At 43.1% G+C, this 22,919-nt stretch overlaps 1 protein-coding gene across 4 annotated transcripts in view; it reads right to left on the reverse strand.

Moving 5' to 3' along the window:
• Positions 1-18,539: 18,539 nt before the first annotated feature.
• Positions 18,540-22,919, reverse strand: part of C8H12orf4 (chromosome 8 C12orf4 homolog) — a 41,255-nt gene continuing 36,875 nt past the window's right edge. For all 4 annotated transcript variants that reach the window (XM_027428344.2, XM_027428346.2, XM_027428345.2 and 1 more), the window contains 3 exons: positions 20,838-20,895; positions 19,895-19,962; positions 18,540-19,110 (listed from right to left, as the gene is read on the reverse strand). In XM_027428344.2, coding sequence (XP_027284145.1) covers positions 19,018-19,110; positions 19,895-19,962; positions 20,838-20,895 — 219 coding nt within the window. In that variant the 3' untranslated portion in view covers positions 18,540-19,017. The remainder of the gene's footprint in view (positions 19,111-19,894; positions 19,963-20,837; positions 20,896-22,919) is intronic.

The following is a 22,919-nucleotide window of genomic DNA, read 5'->3' on the forward strand; positions in this document are numbered from 1 at the left end:
GGAAAAATTAAAAAAAATAATTAAGACAATTTTGAAAGAGAACAAAATTGAAAATTTGCATCCTGATTTCAAGACGTCTATGAAGTGACAGAAGAAATAAAGAGACTTGTTGGTAAATATATATATATATATATATATATATATATATATATAGAGAGAGAGAGAGAGAGAGAGAGAGAGAGAGAGAGAGAGGGGAGGGAACTAGAGAGATGGCTTTGTCATCAAGTGTTGGCTGCTTTTGCAGAGAACTGGAATTTAATTCCCAGTACACACAGGCAGTTCACAACAACCTGTAACTCCAGCTTCAGGGGATCCAATGCCCTCTTCTTATCTCTGTGGGCATCTCATGAAAGCACACGTACACACATATGCACATGCGCACACAGACACATACATGTGATACAATCCAGAAACAGATGCGTCCATATGTAGACAACCGACTTCAACTATGACCCCAAGGTGACTTGGTAAATGACTGACGCAAGGATACGACACCAACATCCTTTCCAAAGGTGGCCCAGAACTGAAAAGTTGTTGCCTTGCACTGCATGGAAAAAGAGAGGGGATCTATAAGGACTGGCGAGGCCTGAGTTACAGCTTTTACCTCTCCTTGTTATGACGGTTTAAGCCAGCCTCTAAGATCGGCCCTGCTAATCATGACCGCCTTGTTTATCCCTTGGTTAGTCTCTCGTCAGTGAAGCATTGGGGCTGGGGTTGGTGAAGAACAGAGTCTGGTACAGGTGACGACAGATGACTTCTCAGGGCAGTTCCTGAAGGGCATTTCAGCTTTTATCTTGCCCCCTTGGATGGCTTCTCTGTAGGAAGTGAGAGTCATGTCATAAGGACAGCCTGGAAAGTCTCACTTGGAGAGGTACCGAGGCATCTGGCCCACAACTCTGGCTGCCAGGTACGTGGAGTCAGTCAAGCCTCTGGACCCTGGGAAGCCTTTGGGTGGCTGTCATCTGGCTGACCTAGAACTGTTCCTTATAAGAACTCATGAGACAGACCGCATTGCAAAGCTATTCTTGAAATCTTGACCCTCAAAGTCAGTAGAAGCAATAGATACTTAAGAATTTAATGATAGGATTTGTCATGAAGTTTGGGGTTAATTTACTACACAGAAATAACTAATAGAGGTATCAAATTCTTTTATGATAGGATTCCAACTTTACTTATCAGCTCACATCAGGATTGCTTTCCTTCCATATATCCATGTTCCTAAATTTAGGGACAAATTAATGTTTATACCCTGCCCACCATGGCTATGGGCCCAAACATCTCAAGTTGTTCCAGTCTCAGAACAGCACTTGTCTATCTCTGACTCCTGTCACTCCCTTCCTCCTCTGTCGTCTATCACTCTGAACTTACTCTAAAAGTTTCAAGAGTTTTCAGAACTAGGTCTTAAAATTAAGTACCTTGAAGCAGGACTGAGAAAATGGTGGCCCACTAGCCAAGTCCTCCTGCTTGCCCATTTTAATAAATGGTGTCTTATTGGGACACAGCCACCTCTTGTTTATGTACAGTCTCTGTCTGCCTTTGGTGTATCACGGGAGAGTTGAGTGACTGTAATAGAAACCATATGGCTTCTGAAATACAAATTATTTACTACTTGATCCTCTGCAGATTAAGGCTTCTAGTATTGTATACTGTATGCTACCCCACCCAGGACCCACACTACAAAAACTCCTCAAGAGAGCCAGGCTGAGGTGTCCCCCTACGGAGGCATTCATCCCCTGGAGAGGCTGGCACACCAGATGCTTATCTCCTGGCCTCTCCTAATCACTAGCACACCACAGCCCAACTCACTTCCATTTTCCCATTTCAGTCACACGTGTACTTTCTGTCTACATAGGATATTGTGTCAGTTGGAGGGCATGGGCCTTTATTTTCCTTCTCCCCTTCACTTCTTACCCCAAAGAATGAGTGACATGGCAAAACATTTAAATTTATTGCTTATGAACTGAAAAACTGTGTAAAGAAAAGAGAACATTTTGATTCTGAACACACACACACACACCATTACAAAACAAAACCAGAGCCAAGCCAGTTTGGCATGGAGATGTCATCCCTGACATATAATCACAGAGCGCTCCTCAGCTCTGGCTCTGCAAAGAGGAAGAGGAACAAGGGTAATTCCAGCTATTACAGGCTCCTGGGCACTAAATGAAACACTGCTGTAAATTGTATATAATCAGTACGGAAGACTTGTTTCTCTGTGGTTCCGAATGGGACTTTTCCTTCCTCTTGCCTAGGAGGGAAAGAACTGGTTTAGAATCATTCTGGGGGAGTTTCATCTGGCGGAGATGACCAGAACTCTCTCTGGATCTTAACAGGGCCCTTGTCCTATAATCAGGACCTATGCAATGGAAATTCTGTGTCTCTTTTCTTATACCCAATCTCCCTTCTCCTGACCACACAATTTTGGTCCTCAGAACCTGGCACCTCAACCATGAGATGATAGAGATTCACAGAGGGTTGAAAGTATTGGGCTCAGAACAGTAACAGCTGCTCATCCTGTAACACCTTTACAACTGTGCCCATGTGCTCTTCCCCCCTCCACCCAGAACCCTCTCCACTTCACAGGGAAGTCCAATCATTTATAGGAAAATGCAGTTGCAAGTGTTTAAATCCTTAAGAATCATGGGAAACCCACCTTCCCTGTGGACACTACCTTTCAGAATGGAGGCTTCCGTTAAGGTCCAGGAGATGTATGATTGGGTACTACATATGTTTCCTCTGTACCAAGGCAAGATGGCAAGTTACATCTGAGTTACACTTTTAGAAATGATCCTTCTAGGGGTGACTCATAATATCCCACAGGGTGGTGACGGTGGCAGCTAGAAGTTGGAGTGTCCTTGCTAGTCAAACTTCTGTGACATAAATCTCTAGCAAATCTTTTAGCCCTGGAGAGGTGAGATGCTAAGGGCAGGGTGAGAAACCCACTTTCCCTGTGGACTCTGCCTTTCTTAATGAGGAAGTGAACTGCATACACCAAGCAGCTAGAAAACCAGACAGGATGAAGTAGATTCATAAACTGTTAAGAACAGAGAGAAGGAAGTTCCTACACTGAGAGAGATGGAACCAAGGTCTGCACATCAGACAGAGACAAGAACTGAGGTGTATGGGCATGGTGTCAGCAGGGAGGAGGGTGGGGCTAGAACAGCAACCTCTTCCCACACCTAAGACTAGAAATAGCAATCCATGCTTTATGACTTTTTCCTAGTAAGTAATATTTCAAAAGTTTTGTTCTGATTTGATGACAGATCTATATTATTTGATCTATCAATTGTATAATTTTATTATTTTATTATTTTTGATCACCATTTTGTCTCTATAATGTTCTCATTATGGAATCTTCCTCTCAAACTCTTTTCACTACCTCCATAATTTATTGTTTGTTGATCATTTATTTTTACCCCTATATATCATAAACTATGTTTACTTCCAATGTCATACCTTTTTAAAGACTTCTTTAATGGCTATCTCCCTTTGTCTCTGCCTACACATGACTCCTTATACATAAAATCCTGAAGACTCTAACAAAACCTGCTAGAATTAGTAAGTGAATTCAGTTAAGTTGTAGGATATAAAAATCCACTCATAAAATTAGTAATATTTCTATATACAAATAGTGAATCATTTTAAGAGGCAATCAATAAAATAATGGAAGCAAGTATCTTTAAAGCACGTGACACCTTTAATCCCAGAACTCAGGAGGCAGAGGCAGGCAGATCTCTGTGAGTTGGAGGCCAGCCTGGTCTCCAGAGTGAGTTCCAGGACAACCAGGGTCACACAGATAAACTCTGCCTCAAAAAACAAAAAGCAAAAAACAAAAAATGAAAAACAAACAAACAAAAAACAAGCAAGCAAGTACGTTGTGACCGTTAATCTTGACTATCAGTTTGATGGTATTTAGAATCGCCTGAGAGACACGTCTCAGATATGTCTGTGAGGGTATTTCAAGAAAAGTTTAACTGAGGTGGGAAGACCCCTTCTGATTTTGGGCGGTGCCATCCTGTGAGCCGGGACTGCAAACTGAATATAAAGGGAGAGGAAGCAAGGGAACTGGCAGCATCCATCTCCATTTGCTGCTTGACTGTGGACAGGATGTGATCTGTGGTCTCATGTTACACTCCCATGCCCCCTTCACCACGGTGGATGGTTCCCTCCCAAACTATGAGCCAAAATAAACCCTTCCTCTCTTAAACTGCTTTTGTCTGATAGTCTGTCACATTAAGGAGAAAAGTAACTACTGTAAAGTCTTTGTTAGGGTTATGTTGCTGTGATGAAACGCCATGACCAATGAAACTTTGGGAGGAAAGAGTGCCTCTAGCTCACAGTTCCATATAACGGTTCATGATCAAAGGTAGTAAGGGCAAGAACTCACACAAGGCAGCAACCTGCAGGCAGGAGCTGATGCAGAGGCCATGGAGGATGCTTCTTCCTGGCTTGTCCATCATGACTTGCTCAGCCTGCTTTCTTATAGAACCCAGGACCGCCAGCCCAGAGATAGAACCACCCACAGTGGACCGAGCCTTCCCTCCATAAATCACTGATTAAGAAAAGGCTTTGTAGGCTTGCCTACAACCCGTCCTTATGGAGGCATCTTCTTAACTGAGGTTCCCTCCTCTCAGATGACTTTAGCTTTTGTCAAGTAGACATAAAACCATTCAACACAATTGACCCCTTGTCAACTTGATGCATAAACACATCACCATTAAGCCACAACCTTTCTTATATCATTAATCCTTAAGATCTCACATTAAATATAGAAATCACTTAAAAAACCCTACACTCTTTACAAGTTCAAACACATTTAAAGTTCAGTCTTTTTAAAAATAGTCAATCTCTTTTAAAGTTCAAAAGTCTCAACTGTGGACTCCTATAAAATAAAAAATAAATCAAATACGTTCTTACTCGAAGAGGGAAGAACCATGGCACAGTCAAAATCAAATCAAAACAAAAATCAGACTCAAAACGTATAGATAACTCAACATTCAATGTCTGGGATTTACTCACGATTTCCTGGGCTCCTCCAAGGGGCTCGAGTCACTTCTCCACCTCTGGCCTCTGCCACATACACAGCTTGTTTTCTAGGCTTCAGCTGGCTCCATTTCACTGCTGCTGCTGTTCTTGGTGGTCATCCCATGGTACTGGCATCTCCAAAATGCTGGGGTCTTCCGCAGCAACTGAGCTGCTCTTTCACCAATAGCTTTCATAGGCTCTCTTCATGAGAGAGGTACAAAGCCTCAACTTCTCAGCATGACTCCTTCAGTCCTGGGCCTTTAACTACCACGGAGGCTGCACCTTCACCACTGGCCTCTCCTAACCTCGAATACTGCCAAGTCTCAGCTGCTCTCCATGATCCCTTCCTGACTTCAAAACCAGTACCACCTGGATGACTCTTACACTACCAAGTTCAACTGCCAGCACAAGGTATAACCTTGGCCACCTCTGGAACACAGCTTCTCTGTGCTCTTAGGGAACACTTCCCAGAAGATTTCATCTCGATGATGCCAGTCTCTTCTTAGTCACTGCTAATTTCTCAGCTCCAGCTGACCAACATCTAGTATCCCAGCAAAGCGAAAGTTTCACTTAGTAGTTCTGGTGTCTTGTTAATCACAGCTGATTCTTCAAGCCCCAGCTAACCAGAATCACAGAACCTTAATTCAAAATAACAAATGGCATCCATGAGGCCTGACAGAGGAAAAATTGTAGGAGCCAGAGGGGTTGAAGATATCAGGAGAACACAGCCCACAGAATCGACTAAGAGGGTTCATAGGGACTCACCTGCCTAAGACACCTTCTGAATGGTTTAATAAAGAGCTGAATGGCCAATAGCAAGGCAAGAGAGGATAGGCGGGACTTCTGGGGAAAGATAGGAACTCTGGGAAAGAGTCTGGTGTGCAGTAGATTTGCCAGCCAGACAAGGAGGAAATTGAATGTATGGTACTGAGGACAGGTAATGAGTTACACAGAAGATCATAGATTAATATAAACCAGTTAATTTAAATTTTTAAGAATTAGTTGGGAACAAGCCTGAGTAAGGCCAAGCTTTCATAATTAACAAAAAGTCTCATTGTCATTATTCAGGGGCTGACAGTCCAAAGAAAGACCTTCCATACATGCTCAAGGTCCTACCATGAATAAATCATGGTGTCAGGGTTCGTTTGCTGGCCTCGGAAACCATACCATTAATCGCAGCATGTGACCTCTCAAGAAGGCACATTTGCACCTCCTTCTGTCCAAGTGATAGCTCAGTTACTATGACTATGGGCTTCTCAGCCACTAGAACAAGGTTAACTAAACCTAGGAGTTGACTGCAAAACTGAATGCTTAGGAGTCTCTTCCACTAAAGATTGACATGTTCACTGTCCAAGGTCTGTGATCTTGGGGACCACAATCAAACTTGTTTGCCTCACTTGGATGCAGGAAGGGTTTTGGTTTTTCTAATTTCTTTTGTTGTTTTGCCTTAAAACACAATCTCCTTTTGTAGCCCTGGCTGTCCTGGAACTTGTTATATAGACCAGGCTGGCCTTTGAGCGTTGGGATTAAAGGTATGTTTCACCATACTTGCAAAGTGATGTAGGAATTTTTCATCTTTGAGGCCTGAGGCTCTGGGGGTTGGGCTCAGCCTTCTAGAATTAGTATGCTGTCACTCCTTGTAAAGCCCATACTCCCTCCATAACCAGAGAATAACTTCTCTCCAGAGAGTGGGGAATGTCCCTCTGACCCTTGTCACCTCTTAGCCTCAGCTCCTACTGCCTCATAATAGTCCCTCTCTCTCTCTCCTCTCAAATATAATCCAAACATTGAGTTCTGGATTCCTAAAATGGAAGGCGGAGAAGGTTGGCCACAGTGTCTTGCTTTTCCAGTGTTGTTACAAAACACAGCCATCAGGCTACATTTTTTTAATTAAGGAGAGGGAAATACAAGAAGAAAAACAACACGGATTATCTCATATTATCCCAACATAAGTCTTGTTTTCATGGGTGGGTTGAGAAGATCACTTAGGAAGCAAAGGGCATGTGACATATTCTATTCCAGGTCTCCAAGCTCCTGAACCTGTTACCTAGTCTATGTGATCATCCCAACTCTGTTGCCAAGCTGACCTGCTTGAAATACAATCTTATGCCATGTATTCTCTGATCAGGAACAATGAGGGGGATGTGATCTGCTCTGGAATTAGAATGTGATGGTGGTTAACTAACTTTGTGAATGCAGTCAAAAGACCTGTATTTTATACTTCAGAAGGATTTTATGGGGGGGGGGTTGGAGAGATGGCTCAGAAGTTTAAAGCACTTGCGGCATTTGCAGAGGACCTGAGTTCAGTTCTCAGCACCCACATGATGGCTTCTAACTGCCTGTAACTCCAGTTCCAGAGGATCTGACACCCTCTAATGGCCTCTGAAGGCCCCTGTATGTGTGTGATACACATAAACTCATGCAGGCGCACACAGATACACGTAAAGTAATAAATATTTTAAGAGGATTTTGTGCCTCTTGAATTATAGCTCACTTTTGTAAAAACGAATTGTTGTCCTGCTTCTCCCTTGGAGTTCCAGATCTTCAAAGTCTTCTAGAATATGATCTTTCATTTTTTCTCTCTACCGTCACTCCTCTCCACCCTAAGCACCCAGTGCCCTGACCTCTGGACATGCCATTTCCTCTCACTGAGTTCTATCGTTCCTTTTATCCATCGGTATCCCACACTCAATTCAAGGTGAGTTCAAGTCCCACCTCTTGGAAAACCACACCCTCTACTGTGCACTTAGTGTTGTAAATTTTACACTATCCCTTGAAAAGGAGACCACTTTTTTCTCATCATTGTAACCCAGTGTCCGACATGGCATCTGGCACTGAGCAGACAATTTTAAAAGTATATGAGTAAATCAATCATTTGCATTTCTGTTACACTTTGAAGAGATCCTATATGCTTTACTTATTTTGAGTTTTTCCACTAGAAGGTAAAATCTCACGGGAGGGGTCTAGATTGAATGCTAGTTCAAGACATCACGAGGTGGCTTGGCTGAGAAAGTGGACCCTTTTACAGTTCATTGGTGACGATCTAGAAAGGGAGAGCCCTGAGCAGGCTCTAACCAGCTTCAGGATGCCTGGCTGAATGGTGGCCATCCCACCCTTAGCCACAGATGGTTCATTGTCCACCACTCTTGGCATTCATGAGAGCATTTGCAAAGAGATGGAACAAAAATTTCCCCCAGGGCTTATTTTTAAAGCCAGTGTAAGAGAGTGCTTGCTGGCAGTGGGCTCAGACAGATCTGAGAGCATTCATCTGCCTGGTGGATGGCTTGGAACTGCTCAAGAAAAGATTCAGGGTCTGGTTAACTTGGGACCTCTGATTCCCAGGGAGAAGTCAGGCTAAGGGGAAGGGATGACTTCCCACCAAACAAACCCTCTCCGGGAGATAAGGAACGAATCAGACAGGGTTTTCTCAGCTCGTTTTAAGATTAGGGATGGATAGCCAGGGAGCCACTCATTGGCTTTTTCTTGCCTCAGTGAAAACCATAAAAGTTTTGTTGAGAGCCTGAATGTGCCTAAAACTCTGCCAGGCATTAGGGATCAAAGTGGGACACGAGATTTTATTTTTATTATTTTTAATTACTCATATTTACATAACCCTCCCCCCATTCCCTCACCCTCCCCTCCTCCCATGTTCTCCACCCAACCCACCCCAACCCTTCCCCCCACTCCTCTCCAGGGATAGTGAGGCCCTCTACCAAGGACCTTCAAAGTCTGTCATATTGTTTGGGGGAGGGTCTAGACCCTCCTTGCTGTATCTGGGCTGCAATAGTATCCCTCCATAGGGAATGGGCTCCCAAAGTCCATTTGTGCTCTAGGGATTAAGGCTGGCTCCACTGTTAGAGGTCCCATAGACTGTCTTGGCCTCCTAGTTGGCATCCACATTCAGAGGGTTTGCTTTGGTCCAATGCTGCTTCCCCAGCTTTATGATTAGGGTCTCCATGCTATCAGTAGGTCAACTGTTTCTGCAGGTCTCTCCATCACCATCTTGACTCCTTTGCTCAACCCTCATCCCTCTCCACAACTAAATTCCAGGACTATGGTTCAGTGCTTAGCTGTGGGTGTCTGTTTCTGCTTTGAACAGCAACTGGATGAAGACTCTCCTTCCTCTTCCTGCCCCCGGGCTCCAATTTGGTCAGGGGTTCTTGTCTCCATCCCCTTCTTAGAGACACTATGCAATCTTCTCTTGGGGTCCTCCTTGTTTCCTAGCTCCTCTGGCAGTGTGGAATGTAGGCTAGTGGTCCTTTGCTCTAGGGACCCAAGATTTTAACCCTTCAAAAATATCTAGAAAAAAAATATAGTAGGAAGATAGACAGACAGGTAAATGTTCTACTGGAGAACACACCGTGATAGGAGGAAAGGCTAGGGAACCCAGGAAGGGGCTCTCAAGAGGCAGTGCTGAAGTGAGAGTGTGGGCATGAGTTGGACAACCAGACAACGGGAGGGAGGTGTTACCAAGAGAAAGCGTACAGTACTCGAGGCAGCAAAGAAGGGGTTGTATGTGTGTCTGTAGGTAGTTCAGTTCCCTCCACCAAAGGTGACTATAATAACGGCCCAACGGCCACATTCAGCCAGTCACCTGTTTTAGTTAGACACAGTCCCACTCATCCACTCGCACACTGTCTATGCTGCCTTTTCCCTAAAGAAAACCACTGAGCACCCACAACACGTTCATGCCACTCTTGCTCATGCAGCCGTATTTTGCCACATCTGCCATTATTGTGGCTCACGGGGTTCACAGTCGAGTAAGACTGTTAGTGACTTTTCCCCCTCAGCGGCCTACATAATACCTTCCGGTACCGTGAAAGCCAGCCATCAGCAAGGGAGCTTCCTGGTTATTAGCAAACTGATTCTCCCGTGTCCTGTGGTATAACCATGGGGTGTCTTCAGCTGTGATGTCTTCCCATCCAGTTCAGGTGGCCAACCAAGAGGCTCGGTACTAGCCTTTACGGTTTTGTGGGTTTCTGTGGTACCCTTGATCGACTAACTGAGGAGAGGTATTCTACACCTGGCACCAGGATTTTTATTTGGCAACCTATGGCTTCTGGAAGGAACATTACCTCTGTGCATGGTAACTAGCAAAACTCCTTCATATGAAAAAATAAAAAAAAAATCATAAAGGTCGTAAAACAGTGGGTTTCCATGTGGCATTTTCAACCATCCTTACTGTTATTTATCCCTCCCCACCTCCTCCCCTGCCTTACCCTCCCATCCCTCACCCAACTTAAATCTCCCTCCCCATTATTCCCATGTCTCCCATTTCATATCACTTGTGTTCATATCACTCTCCCTTTTCCATCAAGGTCTTCCCCCCCCTCCACCAATGGTCCTTTTCTAGTTATCTGGATTATACAGACACTCCAAAAGAAACACACAAACCAAATATTTAACAGTAAGATCCACAAATGGGTAGGAACATGCACTGTGTATCTTTCTGGGTTGCCTCACTCAGTATAATGTTTTCCAGCTCCATTCATTTACCTGAAAATTTCATTTTTTGTTATAGCTGAATAAAATTCTATTGTCTATAGGTACCACATTTTCACTTCTCCTTCAGTTAATGGACATCTGGACTATTTCTGTATCATAGCTATTGTGAACTGAGCAGCTATTAACATGAAGGAGCATGTCTCTGTAATACGAAATAGAGTCCTTTGTATATATTCCCAGAACAATAAGGTTATAAGGCTCCGTTTTGCTAAGGAGCCACCACACTGATGTCCACAGAGGAACACCTGTTCCTCTCCAATCTCACCAGCACTTGTTATATTTGTTTTCTTAATGTTAACCATTCTGACTGAGATAAGATGAGATCTCAAAGCAGTTTTAATTTACATTTCCCTGGTGGCTGATAAGGTTAGCATTAAAAAAAAATCCTTCTTAGCCATTTATATTTCTTTATCTGAGAACTTTCAGTTCAGTTCTACAGCAACACCATTTAACTGGGTTGTTTGTTTCCTTAGTGTTTAGTCCTTTGAGTTCCTTGAATATTGAAGACACTATTCCTCCATCAGATGTACATCTGGCAAACATCTTTTCCCATTCTGTAGGCTGCCCCTTCTGCCCATTAAGTTTCCTTTGCGGTACAGATGCCTTTAATGTCACAAAGTTCCATTTGTTTACTGTTGGTCCTATTTCCTGGGCAACAGAGTCTTATTTAGGAAGCCCTTGCATAAGCCTACATCCTGAAGTGTACTTCATGCTCTTTATTAGAAATTTCAGAATTTAATCTCTAACATTTCATGTCTTTGATCTATTTGGAATTGAATTGTATACAGGGCGAAAAGGAATGACTGAGTTTCATTATTCTAAATGTAGAGATCCAGTTTTCCCAACACCATTTGTTTAAAATGACTGGCCCAGAGTTTTATTATCATTTTATGAGACTGTAGGTCTTGATTCAGTCCACTGGGGAATAATGATCTTTTCTCCTAATCAACCTAGTTTGTTTCAGGTCATGCATTAAGACCCACCTTTTGGGGTTGTGATTTCAATGCTGGAATTTTCAATGATTTCATAGTGTCACTAGAATGTGTCTCACACGTGTGCCACGCAGCAGAGTCTGGAGTCTGGTAGTGGCTTGGCTATCCTGTGGCTCAGTTCTGAACATCTTTGGCAGGGTGTTTAGGAAGATTCATGCTGGTGCAACCCTGGGGTACACATGGGATTCATAAACAGCATACTGACATATTCAGTGCTGCTCAGAGAAATGCAAAACACAGGGAATATGGTTTTGTATCCTCAGAACAGAAAAACTCAAAAGCCCTACCTAGTTCACACAAAGATTTGTGAAAGGAAAATGTACATCCCTCTTAGGAGAGAGATTTGATTCAGACCCTTGAGTTAAATTTAGAACACATCTCCTGAGTTTGAAGATGCTTATACTCTACAATCCAGAAGAATCTCCTTGTAAGCCCTCGGGGGACTCCAGCATGTGTGTCTACACAGCTGTTGCAGCACAGGATAAAGTGGCCCCAAGACGGGTAAAGCCCCAAGGTCAAAGAACAGAATAAATGAATAAGTCAGCTGGGCCATAGGCCTATAACTCAGAGTATTCAAAGCTAATGTGTTAGGCTGAGGATGTACCTCAGCGGTGGAGTGCTTGCGAGTCTAGCATGCGTGAGGCCCTGGGTTTCATCCCCAGTGCCCTCCTCACCCAAAGAAGCAGCAGCCAAGATTAATAAGGATGCTATACCTAAGCATACATTGGATCTTAATACAGCAAGTGGAGTCATGTGTAGAAAGCAAAGCTTTCAGCTGCCCTTCTCACACAACATTTGACAGTGCCCCACCAAGACTACGATCTACCCATGAATATGAAGAGTGACAAACACTAAGACAGTGCCAAGTGCCGAGGAGAGAGCACTATTCCTGATTCCTCTCTCTCCCATGTCCTTGTCTTTTCTGGTGTGATTATCCAAATATGGAGTCTGTTAGCCCATCTCATCTTGAACCTGCTCTAATCAACAGAATGTTGTAGAAGCAATCACATGTCACGTCTCTCGTTTCCACCCCAACTTCCACTACATGACCAACCTGGAGGATGAGACCTAATGAAAGAAAGCCAGGAACGTCAGAAAGCCAGTCATCTCTTCCTGTCAGCCAACCCTAAATGCCAAGTCAAGGTCATCAGTTGTTCACTGTCTCTATAGCTGGCCAGAGATTCACAAATAAGCCAAGAAGAGCCCAGAAAAGCTGCTAATGTGAGCCACAGAATCATGAAGCATAAGTTCTTATCAGTAACTGATGCAAGGAAGAAGAAAACTCCAAGTGGGTCAGCCTGGATCTATGGCGCCTTTAGAGGAGAGTCCAAAGTCAAGGGCTGTGGTGCACATCTGTAATTCGAGCACTTGTGAGATTCAGGCAGGAGGATTACGAGTTCCAGGCAAATCTAGGCTACACAGTGAGACCCTTGCTAAACAAACAAACAAGAAGAGAACGTTTACACAAACAGCACAACACTATGGTTTAACAAGCATCGGGACTAGGTGTACAAGTACGTACATAGGGAGGCAGGAGGGCTGATAATTCCATGAACTTTTTGACATGTTGGAAGCATTTTATAGTAAAGGAAGTTCAATTAGATAGTGATGAAGATTCTCCAGATACTTCTGGGAAAGAACAGAGAGCCCTTTATCCCACTCCTCCTCTCAGCTCACTGCCGCACAAAAAAGCAGCCCAAGTAGACTGTGAATTCTGACTGCTAGTCCTCAGCTCTCACCCCAGGACACCCCCTCTCTTCCTTCCCAGCACTTAATCCTCCTGTATCAGTTGCTCATCAGCGAAGCAGGAAGCATCTGATCAGATCACCAACAAGAGAGCTGCAAGAGATAACCAGAGATGTAAAGCAGGGCAGCTACCTCACCGTAGCAGTTATATGGGCAGACTCTAAATTTCCTAACTACTTCATCCTATTGTTATGTCTAAAATTGAGGTTCACCTGATAAAAATATGCCAGTCCTTCCTGCTCCACTCAAATCCAAAGTTAGTCACCTACCCTGTGACTTCCTCCTGACATTCTAACCTGCCCAACCCTTTGTATCTGAAACTTTCCACTACTGACACAGGTGGTGCTCTGTCTGCCTGCCAAGAGGATTTGGGCTTGACCCACTGAGAATAACAAGGGCTTTCAGAGGATACCCACTCAGTGCCAGAGAAAGACAGGGCTAAGCCCAATGCTCTCAATGGATTTGACATCTCTTTTGGACCATGTATTGCTAATGTTTCTATTTTGACTCTCACAGCACTCTTATGTTTTGTTCTGCACTGGCTGTCTATCCTGGTCATACGTTGGCTGGTACTTTGAGTTACCATGTGTTCTTTCACCAACTCCTTGAGAACATAGTGTTTTAAGTGACTTAGTATCCCTACTATCTAATGAGAGGAAGGAAGGAAAGAAGAAAGGTCAGACAGGAAGGAAGATTGGAAGAGCAGGCAGGAAGGATAATAGCAAACATTTATAGAATGACTATATGCCAGGTAGTCTGCTCATATTTGACCCTTCCAACCTCTCAGTGAGGTAGACACTATTATTAATTTCCATCCAGCTTACCAATGCGAGAGCGTGCTTAAGAAGGGTAGGTAATGTGACTAATGTTACAAGCCACCGTGCATAAATCGGAGCCAGCATTTGAATCAGGTTTATGTAACTCTTCAAGCAATGCTACCGATTTCTGATGCTATACTTTTGCCTGGATTAGAGACTTCTGAATAAGATGACCTAACAGGAAGACAGGATTTTTTATAAAAGGAAAAATGGGAGAAATCCAGAAAGCATGGGAGAAAGACAGAGAGACACCAATCAATACATTTTCCTCTTGGGTCACACCTAATCTATGACCATTCCTGCTGGGTGCCTAAATGTCTCCAGAGAGAATCTGTTTGCTGTTTAGTAATGAGTTCTAAATCTCAGTTTCTATATGATAAATGTGGTGGTTTGAATAAGAATGACATTCATAGGTTCATATATTTGAATGCTTAGGGAGTGGCACTATTTGAAAGGATTAGAAGGTGTAGCATTGTTGGAGGAAGTGTGTCACCGTGTATTGAGCAACTTAATTTGTCTGTGAATGTTCACAAAGGCCCTGCATTTCACTCCACTGGGAATTCACTACACATTTGTTAAGTGACTTTTCTATTGCTGTGATAAAGCCATATGGCCAAAAGCACCTTGGTCACAGTCTATCAAGAAGGGAAGTCAAGGCAGGAACTCCAGGAAGGAGCCTGGTGGCAGCGACTGAAACAGAAGCCATGGAGGAATGCTGCTTATTGGCTTGTTCTTTGTGGCTTGCTCAGCCTGCTTTCTTATACAACCCAGGACCACACACACAGGGGTGGCATCACCCACAGTGGGCTAAGCCCTCCCTCATCAATGACTAACTTGCCTGTCAGATGGAGTCATTTTCTCAGTCGAGACTCATTCTTCTCAGATGACCCTGGCGTATGTCAACATGACAAAAGAACCTAACCAGAACAATATATGATCTAGATTTGATGAAACTATGGCCTTGGTTGGCTCAGTCCACCCCTGTGCGTATATGTTCGAGTGTGTGTGTGTGTGTGTGTGTGTGTGTGTGTGTGTGTGTTACATGCATGTGCAACTGTCCATGTATGCACATGAATGCTGGTGCACTGGGTACAATGCTTTGTCATTCTCTGCCTTATGCCATTGAGACAGGGTCTCTCACTGAGCCTGGATTTAGGATGGTAGTATCAGTGGGGTTACAGGTCCATGCACAGACACACCCAGCTTCAGCTTCAGGTCCTCAGGTCTGCATGGCAAGTGCTCCCATGCACTGGGCCACTCCCCAGTCCCTGTTTGTGACTTTTGCAGGTACATTACACTTTAGTGAGTAGGTGGGTTCACACATGTGGAAACTGTGATTAACAAGAATGGACTGTTATGTGGCATGAAGTTCAGCCAGTTCTTACCAGGAAATGTTTTCTGATGGGAAAACAGGAAAGGCACAGCAAGAAAAATCCCACGTGTGCAGTAATGATGTGAGCTGTGTGTGTGAACGTGAAGCCACAAGCATATCTGGATCTGTGGGGAACCTCAAAGGAGAAGATACTCATCCATTCCCCAATCCTGCTGTCTGCAGCTGTGGTGACCGTTTGGGGGTTCTGTGTACTAGCCATGCTTTAGGGTACCACGGAGATAGCTAAATCAGTCTTCAAAACTCTTATTTCACTTGGACAAGAACCCATAGCATACACCAAATGCCAAGTTTTTGGTTTTGATTTTTCAAAATTTCCTGGGATTCTATAATGTCAAATCTATTATATAATACTATGTGACAATTACACCGGCAGCCCTCTAGGCTAATACTGTGTCACCTGACAATCAGAACTTCACCTTCACACACAAGCCTTCAAATTTCAGCTGCAGGCCAAGCTTTCCCATTTCAGATCTATGTGGGGACACTAGGAAGGTGGCTGGTTAAAGAAAAGTCATTTATGTAAATGGTTCTGAAGACAATGGTGTCTTTGAAGGTAGGTGTTGAAAGTAATCCTTTCATTGTTCCACATTTATGATAATGGTTTGTACATTCCTGTGGGTACTTTAGGGCCAAGAAGTATAACTGAACGGGAAAGAAGTCACAGAGAAGCAACTATTTTCAGTAGAAACTCTGAAGCGGCTGCAGCCTCTAGGCTGTCTTTCTACCCAGCTCCGTGGCTTCTCCCTCAGGACCCGAGACAAGAATGTTTCTGTGCTGAAGACTTTTCTTGTGAGAAGTGGGATGCAAATGAAGTGACATAAGTGATGCCGTGTGCTGTGTCAACATGAGAACTGCCAGCGCCTGGACCAGCAAGATTCTTGTGCTGAAATTCCTTTTCCATGTGTTTCTTCCATTTCGGTCCCAGTGTCGTGCTGAGACCCAGCTGGCGCCACACTTGTAGATCAATGGAAAGTTTATAGCCTCCCTTTGCTTCACTCGGAACAGGTGGGGAGGGAAGGGAGGAGCAGTGATGAACGGAGGAGGTCCAGGGCTCAGCATTCTGGCCTCAGTTCTACACCAGAGTTTGAAGGCCTTAAGGACCAAACCGTCATCAATCTCAGGAACAGTCAACTGTTTATTCAAACAGAAAAGTATGTTTACCGGGACATGCCTCACCCATATTCCTCATGCTGCCAACACCGCCACCACCATCACACAAGACTTGAAGTCACTTCTCTCAACATGCCGTCTGTTCACTATTGAACTGTCTGTGATTCCGTCTAGAATGTTGATGTCCTTTCTGTCATCAGAACTGCTGAGGACCTTCTGCTCACCTGTTAGGATTTGAATCTGGAATGTGCTACAGTGAGGCGTGAAGAACTTTTAAGAGGCGTGGCCTAGTCAAAGCAAGTTTTCCTTCCTTTGCTCCACATCTATCATGAAGTAAACAGGATCCATCTGTGACCACATGCTCCTACCAGAATGTACTGTGCTGCCATGGACACAAAGCAATTGAAACCATGGGCTGAGCCCTTATTAAACAGATTATCTCAAGTATTCCGTCAGAGTGACGGAAGTTAACACATCTTCATGAAGTGCTCCCCTCCAGGAAGTGGGTTAGAAGACCTGAGAAAGGCTATAATCTTATTGTTGCTAGCTCAAATACAAAATTCCAGGCTCTTGATTATAGCATGATTAAAATCTTCACCACTTAACTGCAAGCAATTGTATTAATACTGACTTGGTTTTTGGTATGCTTTCATCAGTGATATATAGCATTGTAGGAATTTTTCCAATGTTATTGCTGATGTATACCATATAATATAGCATCAACTGAAAAATGGATACTCAAAAAATTTGCCTTGCTTTTGTAGGTCAAGTTGTACTTTAGAATGCCATTAAGCGAAGGCCCCAGGTTACAAGTGACTTAGTGGAAAACATCCTTGAAGTGATAAAGAAGACTGGTCAGTAGCATTCATCAAATTTTTGTGGATGGAACAGCTCCAGCACCCTGACAGCTGCATGGGCCACCCAAGCTGCTGATGTACCCTTAAATATTGTAAGTCTCACAGCATCTGTAGAAAGATCCCAAGGCCTCTTTTTGAATGCTGCCTCTCCTGGCTGGGGTTTGCACATGCTAAACAAGCCTCCTACCACAGAGCAACAGCTCTGGCTCTGAATGGGTTTTGTTGATCCAGCTATTCCTACCCTAGTTAGACCTGTCCATTTTTGGTGTCTGTCTTTCCTGTTGTACTTTCAGAATTAATTCCAATGAGAACAATGGTGCTTGATAGACCATTTCTTCAAGGAAATGGGGAATCTCCATACGCAGTGTGGACTGGGTATTCCATCTCTTCCTTGAGTAGAAAACCAAGAGGCATTCCTCCATGGAATGCACTCTGTCTACCAAGAGAGTATCTGCCATAGTTATGATACTCTGGCATATTTAAGAGAGTGCTGTTTTTGTTTTCCTAAAATCAAGAAATACCACTTTATCATGACATCCATTTCAGCCTACTGACCAGTCCTAATACCCATGCTGCCTGGACGTGAAGAAACTTCTGCTGTTATAGATGCCTGAGTGCTATTGTGACGCCTTTCTAGAAAGCACAGTCATTGCTCTCAGCAAGTAACTTATACATGAGACCCATGGTAAGCAGCCTCTGAGGAAAGAGAGCACCAAAGTCAATTCTGATAAGGGAGAATAAACATAAGCCAGAGAAATTTGAATGCAGTTTCTGCAATGGGAACAGGTATAGAAGAATAGGTAAGGAAACAGAATCTAGGGGAAATGCAGAAATGAAAAGGTCCCTGGTTGTCAATGGTACTGAGCACTGTAATGCTGCCAGGTGCAGGTTCAGACTAACTTACATCAGGCAGGCAAAAAAGAACACTATTTTCCCAGCCCATGAAATGCTATTAATAGACAGGGGCAAGGTCACAGAGGGATAGTGAGACAGCAGTAAAGAATTCAAAGCCTTCTCTGACTCTAATTTATACAACCTTAGAAAGAGTAGATTCAAAGCCAGGGTTTGAAAGAGGAGAATTTAAAACAACAAGCACATTTGTCTTGTGTATTTATATCGCTACAAAAACATTTTCACAAGAAACATGTACTTGCAATGTATATTTAAATTCTGATTTGGCAATGTAGAAGATTGCACTTGTATGTCTAATTACGCTTGTGCCTGATATGATTCATGCCTTGGAAAAGTCAGAGGGCTCCATGGGAATGTAATGAACACTCTGATAAATGTCATTGTTTGATAAACACTTTAAATTTTAACATTATCATTCATGGATAGGACATAAAAGTAGAAAAAACTGAGGTCTTATTTCATTAAAGGGATTTCTGAGTAAATGCTCCATTTGGGAGCTAATCTCTATTCTGCACAACACATACATTTTTGGAATGTTTGATAATATCCATCATAATTTAACAGGTGATTGAGTTGCAGGTTCCACTGGGCACCTTTTGCCTGACAGGATTCCAGCATAGTCCTTGCTCCTGAAGAGTTGAGTGTCAGAATAGTAGGGTTTAGTGCTTGGACGTCAGAGTGAGTGTTGAGGAGACCCGGAAGATCTGGGGGAGCATGTTACTCAGCTGGTAAAACATTTCTTCAGAAATACTCTGTAAGAGGTAAACAAGAAAAAGAGTTTGCATTTGGTAAATCATAACTGACATTTTTGCTTTTTCAAAGTATTTAAAAATGTGGATCTCATTCTAGATAGGGAATATAATATGTGAAAATGATCTTTCATGGCTGATTTAATAACTATAGATTGGGGTTGTTTTTTCTAGTTCCAACCTTCTGGCAACTTACAGAAATATCAAGTAAGGATTCTGATTACTAGGAAAACTCCTAGTCAACAGCACTAGCTTTCCATTAGTTTTGCTAAGTTCTAAACAGAATCCAGAACCATTGAAGGTATCAGCAGTCGCTGGTATCAATGGTATCACCGGCTCAATCCCAGCACTTAGGTGGCAGAGGCAGGCAAGTCTCTGTGAGTTCAAGGCCAGTCTGGTCTACTCAGTGGGTTCCAGGCCAGCAAGGGCTACACAGTGAGACCCAGCCTTGAAAACTAGAATTCAGAATCATCTGCTACTGTTCTTCCTTGTGTCCCTCCACAATCTTCAGAGCAGAAGGGAAGGCATGTCTCATTTGATTTGGAGGCTAAAGATCTGCAGAGTGGTAGGTGCTCACATCTTTGAGAGTATACTGTGGGCCTGTATGACATCCAAACATACTTCTCCCCTGAAAGTCAGGAAGCTATACTTTACATTATATGGAAGAGTTTAGGCTGGCATACTTGGCTATGTCTTTGAGGAATATTTTAGAAGACCTTAGTTTGGAGTGGGATTTACTTAGACAAAACAGCTGTGGACTGGGGTGGGATCTGCTCAGATAACACACCTGTGGTACCAGAAATTGCACTGTTCTAGAAATTCCTCCATCCCATGAAGCCATCTCCATCATGAAACCTAAAATAGAACAACAGGCTGCTGTGTTATGAGCTTTGGCCTTCCATCCCAACACTCCCCTTACTAAGATGAGTGGGACTTTCTTTGTGGGGCCTCATATCTTGACCTCTCAGGTAGCCACTTGTCTGAAGCAAAGGCTAAGCCTCAGGGACAGATAAAGACCCACATTCTCCAATTCTCTATGCCACAGAGGGTTAACAGTTTTGTCAACAAGTTCAAAGACCTACATGGCCTTCACAGAATGAAGATAAAACAGATTATGAAAAGTTAATTCAGTACTTGGCGCTCTTTTTTAAGAAAATAAAAGGCAATCAAGAGTAGTCAGAATTGGCAAAATGTATACAGCATCTGTGGTAGTTAAAATAACCATCATCTTGACAAGCTGGAGAATCGCCCTGGAGACTCTGCATGTCTGGGGCTGAGTGTGGGTGGGCCTTTCTACGGGCTGGGCTCCTAGACTGCATAAGAAGCTGCCTGAGCACCAGTACCTGTTTTGTGACTTCGGATGAGCTGTGATGTATCACACTGCTGCTGCCAAGTCTTCCCTACTGGGACAGACTGCAACTTCAAAGACTGGGCCAAAATAAACCCTTTCTTCCCCAACTGGAGTTCTCCAGGTATTGTGTTTCAGCACCGTGTGAAATAACTAATACGGTACCCAGATAGCCTTAGTTTCAGAATGGTTAGACATCTGTTTATTTTGCAACTGGTAAAAGATAGAATTACAAAGTCTACTATGAAATATTTGACTGATTAAGAGTCTGACTGAAATACCAGGAACAGAGGCAACTTTCACATCTTTCCTTTGGCTTGCTCTTCTTTCAATAACTGGCATGAGATTTACATAGTAGCTGCTAAGCATAGGCTAGGCTCACCTTTGACACACTTAAATACCAGTTCTGCTCTCCTTAAGCACCAGGGTATGGTCATTTCCTAAAACACACACACAAAAATATGTTGTCAGCAAAATTTTATATAAAAAATAAAGCCAAAACCCCTATCATCAGATCTTTATCTTTAATCTTGAGTGTTCCTGTTTCAGATAAATCCAGGCTAACATGCTAATCATCCCAACTGTATTTCCTTGGTTTTTAGACAAACAAATTCTAGCCAATAAACTATACTTATGTAATGCATATTGATTTAATGAGCCTAGCAAACAGGACTTAAAAATGACATATCCTTGAATGTTCCTATGTAATTAATTTTAAAGTCAACTAGCGACATAGTTACTGCACCAAATAAACATTCAATGTTAGCATGCATAATTCTGTTGAATTGCACAATAATTGCAAGTGAAATAAATTGTTTAATTTACCATATCATCACAGAAGTAATGACAATAAACAAGTAGCCTACATCAGACCTCTAATGAGACAGATGTACTCATTTTCTTCATTTTGACTTTTGCTCTTTGGCCAATACACTCATGAATATACCAGGCTCTGCCAATACCGTATGCAATTTTCCACAGCACGTCAGTGAGCAAGTCACTTCACATTCTGGTTCTTTGCACTGCCACCAGGATTATCTTCCCATTCTGCAAATCTTTCCAAAACTGCAGCATTTTTTTTTTACTGTTTCATTATAGTGTTTCTTAAACTTTCAGAATTCAGAATGTTTTATACCTTAAAAAATTACTAAAAAGACTTATATGAGGGGAGACACCATGTAGCCACAGGGAAGGTAGGGTGCCAGGGTATTCTCCACTATTCTGAATGGGAACAGCTATGAGCAATGCTGAGCAAGTATCTGTGGAGTCCAGAAGCTTCTCAGCCTCAGGAGGTCCCATTTATTAATTGTCCATCTCAGTGTCTGTGCTACTGGTGTTATGTTCAGGAAGTGATCCTCTGTGCCGATGCATCACCCAAGGGCACCTCCCACTTTCTCTTCTAAGAGGTTCAGTGGCTGGATTTATGTTGAGGTCTTTGATCCATTTGGACTTAAGTTTTGTGGGTGGAGATAGATATGGATCTATCTGTATGCAATCTTCTACATGTCAGAATCCAGTATGCCAGCACCATTTGCTAAAGATGCTTTCTTTTTCCCATTGAGCTCCAAAATATACAAAGAACTAAGGAAACTAGACACCGAAACACCAAATAATCCAATTAAAAAATGGGATAGATATCTAAATAGAGAATTCTCAACAGAGGAATAGCAAATGGCAGAAAGGGATTTAAGGAACTGCTCAGCATCCTTAGCCATCAGGGAAATGCAAATCAAAACAACTCTGAGATACCATCTTACACCTGTCAGAATGGCTTATGCTGGAGAGGATGTGGAGACAGGGGAGAACACTCCTCCACTGCTGGTGGGAATGCAAACTGGTACAGCCACTTTGGAAATCAGTATGGTGGTTTCTCAGAAAATTGGAATCAATCTACCTTAAGACCCAGCAATACCACTCTTGGGCATATACCCAAAAGATGCACATTCGTACCACAAGGACATCTGTTCAACTATGTTCAGCAGAATTATTTATAATAGCCAGAACCTGGAAGCAACCTAGATGCCCCTCAACTGAAGATAAAGAAAATGTGGTACATTTATACAATGAGGCTACTCAGCTGTAAAAAACAATGACATCTTGAAATTTGCAGACAAATGGTTTGAACTAGAAGAAACCATTTTGAGTGAGGTAACCCAGTCACAGAAAGACAAAATGAGCCTTCAACCAGTACAGATGGAAGCAGAAGCAGAGATTCATAGCTAAGCACTAAGCTGAACTCCTGGAATCCAGTTGTAGAGAGGGAAGAGTGATGAGCAAAGGGGTCAAGACCATGCTAGGGAAACCCACAGAAACAGCTGACCTGAGCACGTGGGAACTCACTAACTCCAGACTGACAGCTGGGGAACCTACATAAGACCAAACTAGACCTCCTGAATGTGGATGTCAGTTGGGGGGCTTGGGCAGTCTATGGGGCTGCTGGCAGTGGAACCAGTATTTATCCCTA

Source organism: Cricetulus griseus, chromosome 8 (genome assembly GCF_003668045.3).
Source record: "Cricetulus griseus strain 17A/GY chromosome 8, alternate assembly CriGri-PICRH-1.0, whole genome shotgun sequence".
NCBI lineage: Eukaryota > Metazoa > Chordata > Mammalia > Rodentia > Cricetidae > Cricetulus > Cricetulus griseus.